This window comes from Cervus elaphus, chromosome 31, assembly GCF_910594005.1.
Source record: "Cervus elaphus chromosome 31, mCerEla1.1, whole genome shotgun sequence".
In the NCBI taxonomy this organism is placed as follows: domain Eukaryota; kingdom Metazoa; phylum Chordata; class Mammalia; order Artiodactyla; family Cervidae; genus Cervus; species Cervus elaphus.
Genome location: NC_057845.1, coordinates 25,616,475 through 25,637,264, shown reverse-complemented (window position 1 = coordinate 25,637,264; position 20,790 = coordinate 25,616,475). Strand labels below are relative to the sequence as shown.

The 20,790-nt window shown below is 35.3% G+C and overlaps 1 protein-coding gene across 6 annotated transcripts in view; it reads right to left on the bottom strand.

Annotated features, from left to right (window-relative positions):
* ROBO2 (roundabout guidance receptor 2) overlaps nucleotides 1-20,790 on the bottom strand; it is a 647,901-nt gene that overhangs the window by 108,006 nt on the left and 519,105 nt on the right. For all 6 annotated transcript variants that reach the window (XM_043893217.1, XM_043893216.1, XM_043893218.1 and 3 more), the window contains exons 8-10: nucleotides 11,959-12,083; nucleotides 6,779-6,950; nucleotides 818-1,023 (exon numbers count right to left, since the gene is read on the bottom strand). In XM_043893217.1, the coding sequence (XP_043749152.1) occupies nucleotides 818-1,023; nucleotides 6,779-6,950; nucleotides 11,959-12,083 (503 nt within the window). The remainder of the gene's footprint in view (nucleotides 1-817; nucleotides 1,024-6,778; nucleotides 6,951-11,958; nucleotides 12,084-20,790) is intronic.

Genomic DNA, 20,790 nt, shown 5'->3' with positions numbered 1-20,790 from the left:
CCCTAGGGCAGAAGGCCTTGCTAAATCATGCCTAGCTTCCTAACTAACAGAAGCTATGAGATCATAAATATGTGTTGCTTCAAGCCTCTAGGTATTTGCTAATACTGTTACACACAGTAGATAGCTAATACAATATTCAGAAATAAACATTATTTTGAGTTGCTCCCAAAACAAGTCTAATTTGGTAAGTTGGCAGGAATGATCATTTTCGATCATATCATTTTCCACTAAAAGATCAGCAATGGCTTGCTGTTATCCACAGACTTAAATCTAAACTGCACAGCAATTTTGCCTAAATTGTAAGATTTTTTATGAACTAGCCAAACCTGCTTCCTGTGTCCTCACCAGTCTCATCTCTTTCTTATTTTTCCACATCAAGTGTTTGACTGAACTGCTTTATCCTCATTTCCTTAGAAACTCCCTTGTTCATGACAGTAGCACAGATACATTTGTCACTTTCAAATTATTTTATTTTTTTCAAACTATTTCAAATATACCATTACTATCATTAACTTTATGTGTTTAACCTTTTTAGTTTCATTGATCACATACATATGGGGTTGAATGAAGAATAGAAAGTTTCTAGGTCTGTTAGGAACTTATGATTAATATAAGGACAATGCACTTTCTTCTAATTTCAATTAGAACTTCCCTCTAATTTGTTTGTCATTTGTAAAATAAGAAATAACATGGTTTATAATCAAATGTACAGTGATCAGACAGGCATGTAAGATTTAACTTCCCAACGGAGTGATTCCCTAGGGATATACCTATTATGTTGAGAGGAAGATCCAAATATAAACTCAACATTACTTACCCTTAAGTTCTTAATCTGCAAGGTTCCTTGTTCTTGTATAGTTGCTCTCGGATCTCTGCCCAGGAAAGTAAATCCCTCCTTTAACCAGCTAATTATAGGAAGAGGGTCACCAGTAGCTTTACATTTCAGTAATGCAGTGCCATCAACTGCTAATGTTTGGTTGGCTGGGCCTTGTAGAATTATAGGTGGGGGTCTATCTGTCAAAACTAAAACACAAAGACATTTTCAGGATATTTTAACTTCTATGAAATTTAGAAAACTTTATATCATCCGTAGTCATAGCAAAAGTAAGATTAAAGCCCCAAAGTCAAACATATTACTTATACTTCTTTCTGTATATTCTATACCCACTATAAATTTATCATCTACACATACTACACATATATCTGTACCTATTTTACTGAAGCCATGTTATTATTTACTATTTACTCTGACTTACCTGTAACTCAGATGATGATAAGATGAGCTCTGACATCTTAGAAATGTTTAGTATTATTGGACGACTTAATTATATTAAAATTAAAATTAAAATGTGGAGAGTGTATGATAATCATTCATAAAATGGTCAATTTACCTTCATAGTACCAGTTATGTTTTGTTTATATAGATAATAGTATTTTTGATGATAATACAGTAGACTATAAATACTTTATTTCCAAAACTGCTTCATTGCTTTAAATTATGGTAATAAAATTTGGGTGATATAATTTAATTAGTCTGCACAATTCAGCAAAAAAAAAATCTAGTTAAGAATATATATAGACAAGACAAAAATAGGACTTTCATGAAAAATTTGCATGTACATATATATCAATTCCTGTATTCAAGTACATTTTCCATAATTTCATGAACTTGGGTCACTGTGCTTTTTAAATCAAATGTTGATTTGTAGCAGTATCATCAGGACCTTTAGAAGTATTATATAATGCTTTATGAAGCATATCAAAATATACAGTAATATTTAAATGCGTGATGAAAATATGGAATCAGTTAGAGGCAAGTTTTCATCTACGACTCATTAGAAGACCATGTCATATTGAAATTTATATCCAGGTCCAAGGAAAGATTTCTGAAGAGAAAGTTTTATAAACTTCACATAGGTTTTGCTTAATTATGTATATTTACTCTTTACTATATTTTTACTATATGTATATATTTAAATACATATATAACTCCCACAGAAAGAAAAAATAGTGAATTTGAATTACTGTTAAGCAACTGAAGAGTGTCTTTTATCAAGAAAGTCATCTTATATTATAATGTACATAATCAAAAAAAGTAATTTTGCTTATTAATGCTCTAATTTCCTTTTTCTACCAGCTTCTACAAATACTAGTTTACATGTTTGTTTATTTTTCAGCCTAGATGCATTTTTATCACTAGACCTTACAGTTTTAGGGAAAAATATTAAAACAGCCCTTTCAGAGCCTACCATGAGAAAGCCAACCAATTTTGATTTAAAACAGAGGTTATGATATATGTGTCTTGGCATGTCAAAATAGAGTGGACTTAAAGTCAACCTACACCTACTACATCAAAATATGTATTAAAACGTGTGTATATGTAGAAAATCTTGCAAAAACCAAAGGAAAACAGTATTCTCTGTGTAGTCCTCACAAATAAAAATTAGAACCATTTAGTTCACTGATTTTCTTGATCAAATTTTTCATTTCAGAAGTCAATTAAATGGGAGCGAACATGAAAGTGTAATATTATACCAATTCTGACATATCTGGCAATAATTGTGCAAATACTTATTCAAGTTGAAAGCTTCATGGAATTTATTTTATTTATAAGTCAAAAATGGAAGGCTCATTCTCCAAACATTATGATTTTAAAATTCAGTGAGAAAAATGGGTCAGTATTAACAGAAAATAAGCTATTTATTATATTTTATATAATGTTACTTCTTTGCATCAAATGAAATATCTATATAGAATTCATGCAACTTCTTGTAATTTGCTTTTACTATCATATCCGTGAAGTAGATTAGATATAGGCAAAGGACATCTGATTAGTTTCTTTTTCTCTTTTTTTACTGCCCAAATGAGTAGCTCATTGTCTTGTAAATGGATTTGATCAATAAAGTAATTGAAAATCTCCTGGCCAGAAAGAACTTTCAGTTTCAAGGATGTTATGGGTGAAAGATGACCACAAGTTTCCATGACACTAAGGTCGGAGGTTAAATGAACATTTAGGGCTTCCAGTGATCTGTGAACAGTTGCATGGTTTTTTCTAACTATGCATTATAAATCCTCAGTAAACCATTCATACAAGATCATTGTGACATCTGTTGTCAATATTATATATAAATACATTTTTTCTCTCTAGTCCTTATAGATTCTATTGGCTCTACTCCAAATTCTCACTTCAATTTTCTACTTTTCTGAGAGAAAAAAGGGGAGAAGAAAAGAAATGAAGAATAGAGTTAACAAATTAATGAGAAGGTATTTTAAAGGGATATTTTGAAATTCAAGTGTATTAAAACATCTTAGCTATCTATAAACAGTAAAATTATCACTCAACAGTACCTTTCATCACCATTAATAATCGCCTCTCATGTGAACACTTGAGTTAAAAATATTTCCAAGAAAGCAAGTACAAAAATGTAGTAACAGAAAACATTGTTATAGATGTTTTGCTTGTTTTTCTGAACATGACATATGTTTTCATTCTACTTTGGAACTTCATTTGGCTCTAAATCACCCTAGATCATACCAAACAACATGTTCAAAATGAAGATGATGGCTTACATATTATTAGACTGTTAACTAACCTGAAAAATTCAAAACTATGAATAAAAGCAGAAGTTGTCAGCTAATGTGTCATCAGCAAGTTAATATTTAGAGACAGAGTTATATAAAATAAGGGGTGTGTGTGTGTGTGTGTGTGTGTGTGTGTGTGTCTTTAGATATCAAAGTTATATTTCTTTACTGTCAAAATCAATAACCGTATAACCTACATACAACGTTCTTGCAAAATGATCTTGACTTTGTGATTACTTATTCAAGTAAAAATCAATGCAGAAATTAAAATTCAAACAAGTTGTAATAAAATGATGTTCAGAGCCATTTCAATTCAGGGTGGGATGGGATGAATTGGATATATTCACTACTGATACTGTGTATAAAATCGAAATCTAATGAGAACCGACTGGAGAGCACAGAGAACTCTACTCCGTGCTCTGTGGTGACCTCAATGGGAAGGAAATCCAAAAAAGAGGGGACGTATGTATACACATTGCTGATGCTGCTCTATAGCAGAAAGTGGCACAACCGTGTAAAGCAACTATGCTCCAAAACAAAAAAAAAGTCATCAAATTTCCTTATCACTCATTTTAAGTCTGACCACAGAGACAAAGCTATAATTACTACTGATTTGAAAGACTGTGTCACCAACAAACATAATTTCTCAAAACGAACTTTCTGTTTCATTGTTCTTTCGTCGCTAAGTCATGTCTGACTCTGTGACTCCATGGACTGCAGCCTGCCAGGCTCCTTTGTCCATTGGATTTCCCAGGCAAGGATACTGGAGTGGGTTGTCATTTTCTCCTCCAGGGGAGCTTCCCAACCCAGGGATTGAACCCATATCTGCTGCATTGACAGGCAGATCCTTTATCACCAAGTCACCTGGGAAGTCCTTCCTTTTCATTATATCAGGCATAACTTTGAATATCTACTTGTTTCATGATCCACAGCAGTCACATCAACTGGCTCTTCTATATCATCAATTTTGTTTTCTACAAATATGGTTTGCCATCTGCATAACAACTTCTTCATTTAAAAACATTTAAAGCCTGCCTCTTTTAAAATACCATGAGCAGCTAGATTACAGTAGAGCTCTTAAGCATTATATTTGAAGTGTTTCATAGTAGTATAGAATAAAAGTCTTTTACTAGACTATCGTATTTTCCAAGTATATGTTTCTGGACATTTTTTCTAGTAGAAGAAAAAGAAATAAAATATTAATTATATATTTATATATAATTTATATTTATAAATATTAATTATATATTTATATATAATTTATATTTATAAATATTATATATTAAAATATATATTTTATTAATATAATCATTAATATATTTGTTCTAGTAGGAAACATAGGAACTTAAAAAGATTAAAATATATATTTTTATTTCTTAAAGAAATATGGATATTTGAAGGGTCAAAGGACTTGCCCATCTAAAGCAAGAATTTCTTGGCACTGTTACCTGTGAACCTGACATCTTCAGTTCCATAACAGTAAATCTCTGCCATATCAGCAGTGTGACTCTTAATAACTCAATATCCCTGCAGCTAATGTTTATCTGTTCTATTTATTCCCATTCCTGACATGGTGCTGAATCAGGCGATAGCATGGGCAGACATTAAAAAATATTGCCTTTCTATTAATTTTAAATGACCTTTTAATCTACATGTAAATTTGAATTGTATGAAAACTCAGCAGAGAAAGAAGAGAATCAGAGAGGTCACAGCCCAAGCTCTTGGATCTCAGATGCCAGCATCCAGGGTGGGGAAAGAGGGGAGGGGGAATTATATACCTCACAAATATAAGACAGCAAGAGAGAATTGTTAATCTAAAATATAAATGAATATGGATTAAATTCATGCTCAGAGGTTCAGAGACTATCTAAAACTCCCTACAAGTCAACTGTCACAAAAAAGACCTTGCAAAGAAAAAAAAAATCAGATCATGAAGATATATTTTTCAACTTTCACTATGAATCAGGTGCTTCAGTTAAGATTTGTAATACATACATGCAAATGAAAAATAATTTTAGCATCCATTCATAGCTTAAAGTTAGCCATATAGTCATGTCCGACTCTGTGATCCCATGAACTGTAGCCCGCCAGGCTCCTCTATTCTTGGAATTCTCCAGGCAAGAGTACTAGAGTGGGTTGCCATCTCCTTCTCCAATTCATAGCTTGCAAGGTATTTAATTAATTTAACTTAGTGAAAGTATAATTTAAAAAATCATAGGATTGTTGTTGCCATTTAGCTGCTACATCGGATCCAACTCTTCATGACCTCATGGACTGCAGCACGCCAGGCTTCACTGTCCTTCACTATCTCCCAGAGTTTGCTCAAATTCTTGTCCATTAAGTTGGTGATGCTACTCAACCTTCTTATCCTCTGCTGCCCTCTTCTCTTTTCTCCTTCAATCTTTCCTAGAATCAGCATCTTTTCCAATGAGTCAGTTCTTTGCATCAGGTGGCCAAAGTATTGGAGTTTCAGTTTCAGCATCAGTCCTTCCAATGAATATTCAGGGTTGTGAAGTCATCAGCCAATATATCATCAGCAAGTTAATATTTAGAGTCAGAGTTATTTATAATAAGTTACGTGTGTGTGTGTGTGTGTGTGTGTGTGTGTGTGTGTATGTTTAGGTCTTGAAGTTAGATTTTTTTACTGTTAAAATCAATAACTCTATAACCTCCACACAACCTTCTTGCAAAACAATCTTGACTTTGTGATTGCTTACTTAAGTAAAAATCAATGCAGAAATTAAAATTCAAACAAGTTGTAAAAATGTTCAGAGCCATCACAATTTGGGGTGGGGTAGGATGATGTGATTAGCTAACTTAAAAAGTCATCTCTGTTTCCTGATATTAAAGATGGTATCTTTTCTTCTCTAGTAAAAGAAAATTATCACTATTCTTTAGAAGTAATCATGTCAGCATAAGATTAGGTATACAGATGGCATGCCTATTTCTATTTCACTAAAATAATGCATCGCTATATTTTTTAGAATAAAATAGATTGTTTTGGGTGTTCTTCCTGGGGAAAATAAATAGTGTAAATAGATCAGGGAAAATTAGAAACCATTAAAAATGTTATTTTACCTAGATTCAAACTTACAAGATAAGCATTAATTTCAATGATTTAATTAACAAATCAGAAAATTTCATCCTTTGAAATAAAGATAATTATTTTCAGAAAACAAATCTAATAATATCGCACCATCAGTAACTTCCAGTTGAGCTTTTGCTAAAATACTTCCTGCCACGGTGAGGGCCTGACAGATGTAGTAACCCGCGTCCGAACGCTGGATGTTGGTAATTGTAAGGTCCCCAGTTGGTGACACAGAACACCTACTGTTGGGCTGTTGGGGTTGGTTGGGGAAGAGCAGGTTCTGTGGAAACAAACACAATTTTATCAATATTCTCTTCTCACTCATTAGCAAAGTTATATAAACAGCTATTGCAATTAGAGAAATGTGGCTGAAAAAAAGAAAATACATAGATTTAAAAATATGGTGCTGAAATGTTTAGATGTCACAGAGTGAGTTTCATTGGGAAATGTCATACCCTCACTGAAGGAACAATCATCTAAAAAATCTAGGTCTTTATTAGGACATTTTATTTCCTCCCTGACTTTCTGTGAGTTACTGAATATTTCTCAAACATGGTTTCCCCATATGTAAAATGGGCATAATAACACTTATCTGATGCAACACATAAGACACTGTGAGAATCTGGAATTAACATTGACTATGTATGTGATTTATAAACTGCATATTCTGTTGATCTTTTTAACTATTTGATGTAATTAACTGAATTTCTTCTAAAGGCGTTCAAAAATGTGACTAAGACTGACAGAGAGACAGCTTAATCTACTTCTGCTGTAAGAATTCTGCAGGTTGTAACAGCTTTGAAAGGAGCTAGGTATAAATGCTAATAAATGCTACCATCTAAGCAAGATTAACCAAACCACTGAAAATGTGAAGAAGATGTGGGATGTTTCTGAAGCATGCATATGATGCTAAAGTATTTTTTCACATTACTCTTCTTAAAAATAAAAAGTTCTCTAATTTACTATATATCTTGTATTATTACAAACAGCTAAATCACAAATTTGTAAAAGTTCTTATAAGAAAGCAGTAATGTTAACTTGGATGACCTATGATCCTTTATTGTTGTTCAATTAAGAAAAACATTTGGGTGTAATAAATCATATTGAGATATGCTTCCAAGTTGGATTATAAATAAGGATATATCAATTTTTATGTTGTATTTACTTACCAAAAAAAGAACATTATAACCCTCTGGGATCTGTTTCTCCATATAGTAATTAATTTTCCAGGTTTGTAATTAAACAGTTCCAATACGTTACAATCAGGAGGTAATAACATTCAATTAAAGGCATAAGACACATTTTCACCTTAAAATGTTTTTACCCTTGAAGGAATACCAATGGAAGAGGATAAAATAGGGTATTAACACTTTTCAATTACGCTAAATGACTTTAATCCTGCGAATGATGTCCTACTTTAATTAGAAGCTCTTCTCTTTATTGCCACATGATGGATGTCCACTTTATTAGATTCGAGTGTGACACTATAAGCCCACTTTACATAAACATTACCGTGTTATTAAACCCTTTCAAAAAGAAGTGGTATTTGCTAGCATGTCAGAAATATAATTTCAAAAGGCTATTGCCCTCCCATAAAATTTGTATTATTTACTATTAATACAGAAGACTAGACTTTTTCATACATATAAAGCATAATTTGAGAAGAAGCTAATTCTCCTGTGGAGTCCAAATATATTACTGAAATAAACCATCTGAAGGAAAAGGGTCTAAATTTTAAAGCCACTTGAAAATGATAGAATAACTCAAAGTGTGCACTTTCCTACAATTAGCCATTAGAATACTAATTTACATAGCACTAATACATCAGATGGGCTTAATTCTCTCCGGGATCTCTTCCTCTACAATGTATTATCAGTCCACCTTCTAAATGATTCGTTGACATGGAAAATGGCATATGATTGAGGTTAACCCATCATCTTTATTCCCTGCTTGTAAGACATAGGCAAAAGGAAATGGATTACAAGCGAAAACCAGGAATTCTACAGAGCTCCTCTTGCTTGAAGTGCCTGGGTATCCTATTAGTGCTAATTGGCATTATCAGCGCATATTGAGGAATATGGACCATTAAGTCCAGGCTCTTAACTCTCTCTCTACTGATGGATAGTTATAGATCACTGTAAAAATTGGATACTGCGGACAGTAAGACCAATTTATTTTTCCTAATGTACTAATTCATGATTTGAAAATTTACAATTTGCTCAAGCATTTCTCTTTTGTTCTCACTCACAATCTCCTTTCTCTCCCCCTTTCTATCCCCCTTCCTCCCTCCGCAAACCCTCTCTCTGATATGAGGGAGATAGGTGAAGAAAACCAGATCTAAGATTATAATCAAATCAAATCAAATCAAATCACCTAACTGGAAATTTTTTTCCCAGAGATTAATTCTCTGGAATTAAAACATGCCACTTTGTCAAATAATAGCAAAAGAAATATTTTAATACTATTTGATCATTACTTGTATAAAAATATTAAAACACAGTGTAGCATATTTAAATATCATGTTTATTGGGCCACAAGACCAATACACACTTATGCAATAGCGTGTATAAAACTGGAGCATCTGAGGGCATGTAATTTACACACAAGAAAGCTGAATCTACATAATAGATACAATGAGATTTGACTGACTACATGATTTAAAGTGTGAATGTGCAACAATCAGATGGCTTTAGATCATTATATTTGTATCATTTATAAATAATATGCTCACGTATATATATTCAGTATCAGTGGCTTGAGGGAGTAACTTCTGTGGACCCCACAGCCCCCAGAGTGGATGGGGGGAAGAGGATACAGGCATGAAGTAGAAACTCAGGTGTCTCCAGGTTCAAGGCTCCCAGCCTTCTCAGGCATGGGGTGGGTCTGGGGACAGTGGCGGCCAGAGTGTTACTGAGCCTCTGTGCCTGGGCAGAGGGAGCCCAAGCAGCCTGGCCTGAGCAGGACATAAACTCACCACTTCAGCCAGGAAGAAGGCAAGGCAGGTGCATTCTGCATTTTCCCAATTTCTAACCTTCAAAATGTGTAGAGCACTTTTACATATAAACAATCACATAATCTTCATAAATTATGTGAATTAAAATACTTTATCTTCATATTTTGGATTAAAAACTAAGCTTCAGTAAAGTTAAACTGTACCACAATGATTATAAAATCATAAGGAGGGAAAATGGCTTTAGAATTCTTTCCTTTTCTCAGGGTGTGTGTGTGTGTGTGTGTGTGTGTACATGTTCAAGTGTGTTATAACTGTATCATGTTGCTTTACATTCACTTTAGAGTTTGGGATGTTTTCATCCGAAAGCCACTTTTAAGAATCAAGGAACTCTAAGAGTAGAAATTTATTGTATAGTTGTTTGGGTGTGTTAGTCACTCGGTCATGTCCAAGTCTTTGTGACCCCATGGACTGTAGCCTGCCAGGCTCCTCAGTTCATGGAATTCTCCAGGCAAGAATACTGGTGGAGTGGGTAGCCATTCCCTTCTCCCTGGGACCTTCCCGACCCAGGAATTGAACCCAGGTCTCCCGCATTGCAGATAGATTCTTTACCATCTGAGCCACCAGGGAAGCCCAGTTGTATCACTGAAAGTGAAAGTTGAAAGTCACTCAGGCGTGTCTGACTCTTTGCAACCCCATGGACTGTATAGTCCATGGAATTCTCCAGGCCAGAATACTGGAGTGGGTAGCCTTTCCCTTCTCCAGGGGATGTTCCTCACCCAGGGATCGAACCCAGGTTTCCCTCATTGCAGGTGGATTCTTTACCAGCTGAGCCACAAGGGAAGTCCAAGAATACTGGAATGGGTAGCCTATCCCTTCTCCAGTGGATCTTCCCAACCAGGAATTGAACCAGGTCTCCTGCATTGCAGGCAGATTCTTTACAGACTGAGCTGTCAGAGGAGCCCAACTGTATCATTATTAACTGATAAAAAATGATGGCAATTAAGTCCTGGGACCATCCTGATGTGGGATGAGGCAGTGGCCAGAACTTTACCTTATCCTTCCCACCACTGTCTTTACATCCCACAAATTATGGGGGAAGTGAGTCCAACACAGAGCACTGCAGAAAAGGAGAAAGATAAGTTACCCATCCATAATGACATGCTAAAACTGCTGGCGTTGGGTGGAAGAGAGTTGTATGGGAATCTGGAAGAATGAAAAATGACAACGGCTGAGGGGAACTTCCTGAGAGGAACCTCCTCCGAGATGGTCCTACATGAGTTTTGATCAACAGGTTCTTTCAATTTCTTCTAAAGTGTTTTCTATCTCTGGCAAAATTTTTAGACTGCTTGAGTCTTTTAGTCATCGTTTCCTATTTGTCCAGGAAATTTATCTAAAACTTGGACTAACAACAGAGGGTGTTAGGAGCAACACCAGGGGGTCCCTTCCTAAGACCTACACGGCTCCTTGGGAACGCCTCTGGAGAGTCTAGAACGAAAATATCTCTAGGGAGTTCCCTAGAATTCCTTTGGGAATGCACAGACTAAATTCTTAGACAAAGAACTCAATTTCTATTTGTTTAAGGGGAAGTTCCACTCATTGTTTCAGAACCTAGAGGCATGAGCTTGCCCAAGCTTGGACCAAGTTCTAAATGAGAAAAGTGTTGCATTCAATTCAATTTGCTTTTAGCAGAGTCTAAGAGATCATGCTGCCCAGAGAGGGTCCTAGAGGACAAATCAGGACACAGCAAAGATCAGACAGGTATTGCTTTTTTCTGCTATTTAATGTATTATTTCCTGTCTAATTCCACTATGAGGGAATCCAGAGGGATGATGGAAGAAAACATTTCTACTGCTCTTAAATGGAAGCATGTTTAAATTAATGATAAAGAAAAGGTATTTATACTATCTGTTTATGAAAGGGGGTTGAAACTGGTTTCTAGACTAATTAATGACAGAAATATTTTTGACTATTGACATGCACCCAGGATGTTCTAACTGCTTTATAGATATACTAACTGTATTATCTCAAAGTAGCTTGATGTAAGAAAGCATACTTCTGTTAAGACATTTTAAACAGCTGCAGGTTAGACTTTTTCAGGTAATTTAGTTACACTGTATTGTATCTCCTCTATGTAAGATATAATTTTTTTAAAAATTAACACTCAAAGAATGTTCTATTAAAACATCTGAATCTCTCTTATTTTTAGAATCAACTGGTCTCTTTTTTAGAAATAAAATGCATTCAACATTGATAACAAGAAAGGCAAGACAGACTTTGAGGACCACCAGAGACGGGGAGCAGAGATTTCAGAAAAGCAGTCAAAGCTTGCACTCACCTGGCTGCCTTCTTTTTGCCAAAAAACTGCTGGCTGTGGGTTTCCTTTAGTTTCACAGGGAAACGTCACTGTCCGACCTTGAGCAACAATCTGATCTCTTGGCCTAACCACAAACTGTGGAGGAGCTATAATTTAAAAGGAAAGAAAGTGTGTAAATATAAACTGTTGACAAAGAAAAATACATCAAAGGGAAAATCTGATACGAGGGGGACTGCTCAGTGCCAGACAGAGGCTACAGATGTTGATTTATTTTTTAAGTATTTCTCAAAACACAATGGGAAAAAAAAAGAGCACTCTATCAAATGTGAGGAAAGAAGTAAATGTATTAGTAGACACATTTTATTTATTTTTTTAAGACACACTTTAAATGTACATTGCAAATCTTGCAGCCCATATACTTGCAAAGAAAAAGTAGATTTTTAATGATATTCTAAAGTTTTTAATAAATAAACATGGTTTCCCCATATGGTTTTGTATTTTGAATGAAGACAGAAAAAAGACACTGCATTATTCAAGTATCTACTTCCTATGGCATCAATCTATTGACAAACATGAATTGCGCTTACAGTATTTGCAAGATATTGTACTAGGCACAGGGATACCAGAAGGCATAGAATATAATCTCTATTCTCAAAGTGCTTAGAGTGCTTATATTCTAGATTTGAGGAGTTGAAGTGTTGAAAACATCAAATTGAAGGTATGGGAATTACATAGAGAGATAACTAACACTATACAAAAACACATGAAAGTGGTTGACTAATTCATTTCACTTAGATTAATACATATTTGGCAATTATTATGTTCCCCTACTGGGCACTAGAAACTGAAAATTATTCAAAATATTGAAATATCAATAATCTCAGATATGCAGATGACACCACCCTCATGGCAGAAAGCAAAGAGAAACTAGAGAGCCTTTAAATAAAGGTGAAAGAGGAGAGAGAAAAAACTGGCTTAAAACTCAACATTCAAAAAACTTAAGATCATGGCATTTGGTCTCATCACTTCACGGCAAATAGATGGGGAAACAATGGAAAAAGGGACAGACTTTATTTTCTTGGGCTCCAAAATCAGTGCATATAGTGACTGCAGCCATGAAATTAAAAGACAGTTGCTTTTTGGATGAAAAGCTATGACCAACCTAGACAGCATATTCAAAAGCAAAGACATTACTTTGCCTACAAAGTTATGTCTAGTCAAAGCTATGGTTTTTCCAGTCGTCACGTATGGATGTGAGAGTTGGAACATAAAGATGGCTGAGCGTTGAAGAATTGATGCTTTTGAACTGTGGTGTTGGAGAAGACTCTTGAGTGTCCCTTGGACTGCAAGGGGATCCAACCAGTCCATCCTAAAGGAGATCAGTCCTGAATATTCATTGGAAGGACTGATGTTGAAACTGAAGCTCCAATACTTTGGCCACCTGATGTAAAGATATGACTCATTGGAAAAGACCCTGATGCTGGGAAAGACTGAAGGCAGGAGGAGAGGGGGATGACAGGGGATGAGATGGTTGGATGGCATCACCGACTCAATGGACGTGAGTATGAGCAAGCTCCAAGAGATAGTGAAGGACAGGGAAGCCTGGCATGCTGCCGTCCATGGGGTCACAGAGCTGGACACGACTGAGTGACTGAATAACAGCAACTCGGCACTGAAGATACTCAGATAAAAGCATCTGCATTGCAGCCATGAAGGTGCTTACACTCTAATAGAAAAGACGAAACATGATCGCGATGAAAACAATAACAAAATGAAAACAACAGTTCTGTAAGACTGTGGTAAGATCAACGACAGAGGTACTCTCAGAGCACAGAGAAGCCCTTAAATTTTAGCATACATCATAAGTGTCCTAGGACTTCGGGAAGAAGGGATCCCTTTGTGTTATGGTAGCTGTGAAAGGCTTTATGCAGGGCGTGGATACTATGGAAATTTGGAGGAAAGAGTGGCACTTAGAGAAGTGGAGAGATGAACACATTCTAAAGAAAGCAGCTAACTGAGCGAAGCATAAGAAGCAAAAACACATCTAGTATACATTGAGTAATGCAGGAAGAATGGAAAGTCCCACTGCATAAACATCACTGGCTACAAAAAATGGATGTGTATCAGGCCCTTCTTCTCAGTCTAAGAAAGGCCTGAAAAACCAAACTGAGGATTTTATTCTGGTTGCTTTTAAGCTAAGGAGTGATAAATGCAAAGCAAAAAGTTTGGAATTTTTACCCCTATAATGAATGTAGTCTATAGTTTGTGAGGGAGACAGATTAGTCAATAAAGTAGGTTGTTTAACTGAAAGACCAGTAAAATGGTGCAGGCAAAACCAGTGATACCACGGTATCAGTAACTCCATTAGAAAATATAGGGATGGGGTAAAAATGCTAAGAAAGTTCAGGTTTAAATTTGGGGCTAATTGTAAAGAGAAAGAAGAAAGTGAAAAAGAGGACAGTATGTAACAGGAAGTTTTCACAAGGACATCATCTTCATAGCAAAACCCACTCCTGATGAAGAGAAAACAGCAGCTTTATTCCATGACTTTTCTAATCATTTGTTTCCAGTGTAATTCCTTGCTTAATACTAGAAACTTCAGACCAAGAAAAAATCTACAATGAACTCTAATTTTTAGAACCCGGAGTACATGGCTACAATCCTAATATTTGAACTCTGAAGAATTTTAACAATAGCACCATTCATTAAAGTCCTTCACCCAGAATTCTTCCAGTTGTTTAAGATTACATAACTGGAGGTCCAAGAGTAGAGTCAGTGTAGGGTAGCCTCAAACATCCACCCAATTACTCATCCTTACAAGAAGACGAGCATAGAAACAGCAGCGGCAATTTTTTTTCCCCAAAAACTTTACTGAAACTTGTAGTGGCTTATTTTTCGGTGTTCTATTATACTGCTTCCTAATTCAACACACTCAACACATACATTATGGGCTGAAGGAATAAATCTACTAAGTGAAATTTTCTTCTACAAATATAAATAACAGAAGATTCAGTTTAACAGGATGGAGAACCCAGATTTATAGATCTATTTGAACAGAATGTGGTTTATGTTGCCCTATATTTTCAGGAGATTTACTTGCTTCTTACAATCTTGTTATTTATACACAATTCCACTGAATCAGTAGTATCATTGATTTTTGTTCTATGTTTTCTAACAAGAGTGATAGTTTAAATCAATGTTACAAAATTACTTTAGGAATGACTCTTAAAACACTGCAGTGTCCATTTCTCAATAAAGATGTGAAACCACCAGATACTGACACGAAAAATATTAAGATTGGTCTCTATAATCTGTAATATCTAAAGAAAAATTATATATATTAAGAAAATTTTAAAGATAAATGTGTATTTCTTTACTTCTTTTAGTAATTCTATGAAAAAAGTTTACTTCCAAAATGGACATTAAGTTAGTAAGAAGTACTGAGTAACTTAGCTTGTATCTCATCATAAAAATAAAAGTCAGTAAAGTAAAAATTAGTCTTTGATAAAAATCACATATACAGCTTATTAATTCATTTGCATTGCTTTGGACAAGAAATAACCTAAATTGACTCTCATAAGTAGCTAGTAAAATAACAGTAAGAATTTAGAACTTCCAGATGTTCAAGCTGGATTTAGCAAGGCAGAGGAACCAGAGATCAAATTGCCAGCATCTGTTGGATCATCGAAAACGCAAGAGAGTTCCAGAAAAACATCTACTTCTGCTTTACTGAGTATGCCAAAGCCTTTGACTGTGTGGATCACAACAGACTATGGGAAATTCTTCAAGAGATGGGAATAGCAGACCACCTGACCTGCCTCCTGAGAAATATGTATGCCGGTCAAGAAGAAACAGTCAGAACTGGACATGGACCAACAGACTGGTTCCAAATAGGGAAAGGAGTACGTCAAGGCTGTATATTGTCAACCTGCTTATTTAACTTATATGCAGAGTATATCATGTGAAATGCCAGGCTGGATGAAGCAGAAGCTGAAATCAAGACTGTCGGGAGAAATAACAGTAACCTCCAGTATGCAGATGATACCACCCTTATGGAAGAAAGCAAAGAAGAGCCTCTTGATCAAAGTGAAAGAGGAAAGTGAAAAGTTGGCTTAAACTCAACATTCAAAAACTAAGATCATGGCATCGAGTCCCATCACTTCATGGAAAATAGTTGGGGAAACAATGGAAACAGGGACAGACTTTATTTTGGGGGCTCCAAAATCACTGCAGATGGTTACTGCAGCCATGAAATTAAAAGATGCTTGCTCCTTGGAAGACAAGCTCTGATGAACCTAGACAGCATATTAAAAAGCAGAGACATTACTTTGACAACAACGGTTTGTCTAGTTAAAGCTATGTTTTTTCCAGTAGTGATGTATGGATGTGAGAGATGGACTATTAAGAAAGCTGAGTGCCAAAAAACTGATGCTTTTGAACTGTGGTGTTGGAGAAGACTCTTGAGAGTCCCTTGGACTGCAAGGAGATCCAACCATTCCATGCTTTAGGAGATCAGTCTTGAGTGTTCTTTGGAAGGACTGATGCTGAAGCTGAAACTCCAATACTTTGGTCACCTGATGTAAAGAACTGACGCATTAGAAATGACTCTGACGCTGGGGACAATTGAAGGCAGGAGGAGAGGTGAATGACAGAGGATAAGATGGTTGGATGACATCACTGACTCAATGGACATGAGTTTCAGCAAGCTCCAGGAGTTGGTGATGGACAGGGAGGCCTGGCGTGCTGTAGTCTTTGAGGTCACAAAGAGTTGGATACAACTGAATGGCTAAACTGAACTGAGAGCCCCATATGCTCTATAAAGTCCTTCCTTGTATAATTTTTAAAATGTAATACCTGAGAATACACACTATTAAAATCCTCAGATGAAAGATTAAATGAAGGCAATGAAAATATATTTTATAATTTAAAGCATATTATACTGACTCGGTTTATCTATCATCCATCTATCTCAGTAAAATTACTAACTGTACTTTAATTATTTAACTACAGACTTCTTGCATTTGATTTTTCAAGCTTTCAAAAACCTTTGGGTGGATGAATGATTTTTCAAAATACTTTTGGAATCTAGATCCTCCAATTTTAACACAACGGCTAAAATATTACCCCTAATATTAAGATTGGTAAATAACCACATCTATCTATCCATGTTTTGGAAAATACATGATTCATCTATTTACTCCTTCAAAACGTATTAGTTAGCTACAAACTATTAGCAGACTATACCAAGTCTGCTTGGCATAGGAGATAGAAAACAAAATAAAAAACTGTTCAGAGCCTATGGCAGAGACGTCCAATTAAATAAACAAATAAAAGCAAACACCACAGAGCATGATTTGAATAACAGAAAAATGCAGAGGACATTGGGGAGAAAAGATTGGAAGAACACACAGTAGATAAAGTAATGCTAAGGGAAGAAGAGAAAAGATGTTGGGAGATGGCTACGTCTGAATATGTTTTGAAGCACAAGTAAGATTTCAGGAAATGGAGAGGAGTCGGGTCACTTGGGACAAAGGGAGTCAGAAGTGATATAGGTGGGGTGTGATAATTTATACTAAAGGAGCTTAACTTTTGCCCTAGAAAATATGGAGATCTGTTCAAAGATGTTTATGCAAGCAATATATAGCAACAGTATTAGAAGGAATGTTCTTCCTAAAAGAGAAAAGGCAGACATAAAACTGAAAAATTTCAGCCAGTTGGAACAGAAAATTCACTTGATAATTGCTATATTTACAGTAGCACTTAAATATAATATTTTACAAGAACTCTTAAAGGACAAAGAAATTCTGCAATATTTACCAATGATGACATAATCTAAAAGACCAGGAAATCAAAGTTTCTCGAGTTTTTACCCAGTACTGTATTTTTAAAGACTACTAACAAAAATTGCTATCAGCATTTGTGCTATTCATGCTATAAAATATCCTTTCATGTGATAACTGTTTATTTTGTCCTTTTATTCCAAATTATAAATACACTATATTTCTAATGAATCAAACTGTTTCTTGTCACTCAAACTAAAACCACACTAATTTCTTTGAAGCTAGATTCACCTTTTCATTTTTAAAATTAAAAAATAAAATTGAAGATATAAAAGCATTCAACAAAACAAAAGATTTTAAAAGTATTCAAGCCTCTGAAAATGTACATCCTTTCTTATTGTCATCAGAAGTTGAGCCACTGGAACAAATTACATCAATCACTTTTACTTGTGTAGACTCTTCCTCTGCCCAAGATCTATATTGTAATCTTTTGTGAAGGGATATCAGACGAAGGAATTTATTTTTGAGAGTTTTTTTAAGATTTTTTTTGATGTGGACCATTTAAAAAATCTTTACTGAATCTGTTTCAATATTGTTAGTTTTCTTTTTTTTTTTCAATGTTTGGTTTTTTTGGCTACAAGCCATGTGGGATCTCAGCTCTCCAACCAAAGATCGAACCTGTATCCGCTGCATCGGAAGGTGAATCCTTATCCACTGGACTGGCAGGAAAGTCCATTTTTGAGGTTTTAAAAATGAAAAACTGCATCAATAATTCTACTGATAACACTTCACAGTTTCAGTATTGCTGCCAGGTGGCACTGAAAATGATTTGAAAAGACAATACTTGGCTGATGGCACCAATGGGAGGGAAGAGGCAGAGAGGTGGCATTTTATCAAGCACAATAGCACAATGAGTGTGCTCCACAGAATGGATTTTCTATGATGGCTCTCATTAGATATTTAAAAAGAAAAAACAATTAGGTCCTCAAGCTGACAATTCAAAACACACATTTAAACCCAAATATGAATGAAAGAATTAGAGTTATAAATTCCAGAAGAATATGCTGGTTATAAAAATGGCAATTCTTTTATATATTTCTAAGACAGAAGACTATAAAATACATATTTACGTTTTTTTCTACAACCCAAAGCATTAGACAAATCTCATATATAACTACGATGTAACAACCTACTTGCTTAATCTGTTATAGCGATTATACCTTACTGCTTCAGCAGCAACAAGAAAGGGGATGAAGAAAACAGAGAGACAATTCAATGTTCAAGTGCACATACACAGGTTTAAAAGAATATCTCCATGTGAAAAGTGCACTGGAGGATTTCCGGAAGAGTAGACCCAAATATAAAAAGGTCAATTAAGATGGGAGGTCTGGGACTGTTCACCCAAAACTGTGTTTTAGAGAATTTAAATACAATACACAGTAAATTAGATTTGATTTCTGCTAAATTATGCTTTGATACTACATTCAGCCCAAGCTGGCTTCAATCAAAGTCACGCTACGGCTCTGTTATGCTAATGCCCGCTGGTGTGAGTGAGTGGGTGATATGGAAATCAGATGGCAAACATGAGCAGGAAGCCTAGCTGAGCATGCAGTGGGCTTGGAGATGCGAGATGGGGGACCCTAAAGGTTAATCACATCATGTTCAAAGCTGTTTTTACAGGAAAATATGACTTTCTGTGGCAGACGTGAACATGGAGACAGTCATGAAGCAGTTGCATGCATTAATATGGGACAAGGCAGTTACAGGAACACTCTGCGGCTCTTTCTTTAGGTATAATTTTGTGCCTGAGTGAATAAGCTTCTTATTCCATAACACTAAAGATTATGACCTTTGCATCTTACACTCAGGTAAAATTTCTTTTTTGCTATTTAGTATTTTTGCTGATTAAATTCCAGGATTTTCTAAAGCATATTTGAAATGTACATTCTTTCATCATTTGCTTATTTCAAAGACTTGCTGAGTTGAAAACTGTTTAATACAGTAAGAATAATTAAAATCAATTGAGTGCTTATTAAGGGCCAGAAGGTGTGTTAAACCATCCACAGGCATTATCTCATTTAATATTCACAGAGCTCTATGCCTTAACTTCTACCACTATGACGTAAAGACCAGTAAACTGGACTCTTATTAAAGGCTTTTAAAGATTAAATCAATAGATAGGAAGACAGATTTCTGATCCATTTGATAGTTGGACCTCTTAAACACGTGGTTCACTTCAAATCATATGACTGAGAATTTATATCTATTACCAAACACAAGGGTAAAAATTATATGCTATGGTTTCCAATATGGTATAATATTGTTAAAGTCATAACATGTTTTCCTAAATAATTGCAGTTATTGGTAAAGCACATAAAATCTATAATCTTGCTCTTTCTGTACTACCTGTAAGTACAACCTTTCTGAAGTACACTTATTTCAAGCCATTCTTCATTCAAAACCTACAGTGCCTTTTCTATTGCTTGCCATTGACATGCTTGTAAGTCGCTCTCCTCTGTGTATCATTTTGTCTTCCGTCAGCTGTCCCAGGGTTTTATCCGGATGCTCACCTGTGCTCAAACCAGCTCCAATATTGCACCAGACTTTCAATCGCCTGCATACGTATTTGCTGGTTTTAGTGATTAATCCATCTTGATATCTATCAGTCTTTGATCCATCTTGTCAAGAATGATTAACTCGAACACACTCTAATCTTGTACTTTTCTTCTATTCTTCCCACTTTAAGGTATTTTCCCTTGCCTGTATTGTCTTATTTCTCTATCGACCCCCTCTCCCCCACCCCACCTGGGTGCCTTTGTTCTTCTGTTCCATTGTAAGCTCTTACTGGTAAGATGTGCTGTCTACTATTTTGCAATGGCATAGTATCTCTATTTGGCCTGGAAAATCTCCAAATAGTGTACTCTAAATGAATAATTTGGAATAGAAAATTAAGGGGAAAAGTTACTTTATTATTATAGTAATCTGGATGGGGAGACATCAAAGAAAATATGTTTGAAACTATTTCCTAATTGATTTTAATATGTCGTTCTGTACATCACTCCCACTGCACCAA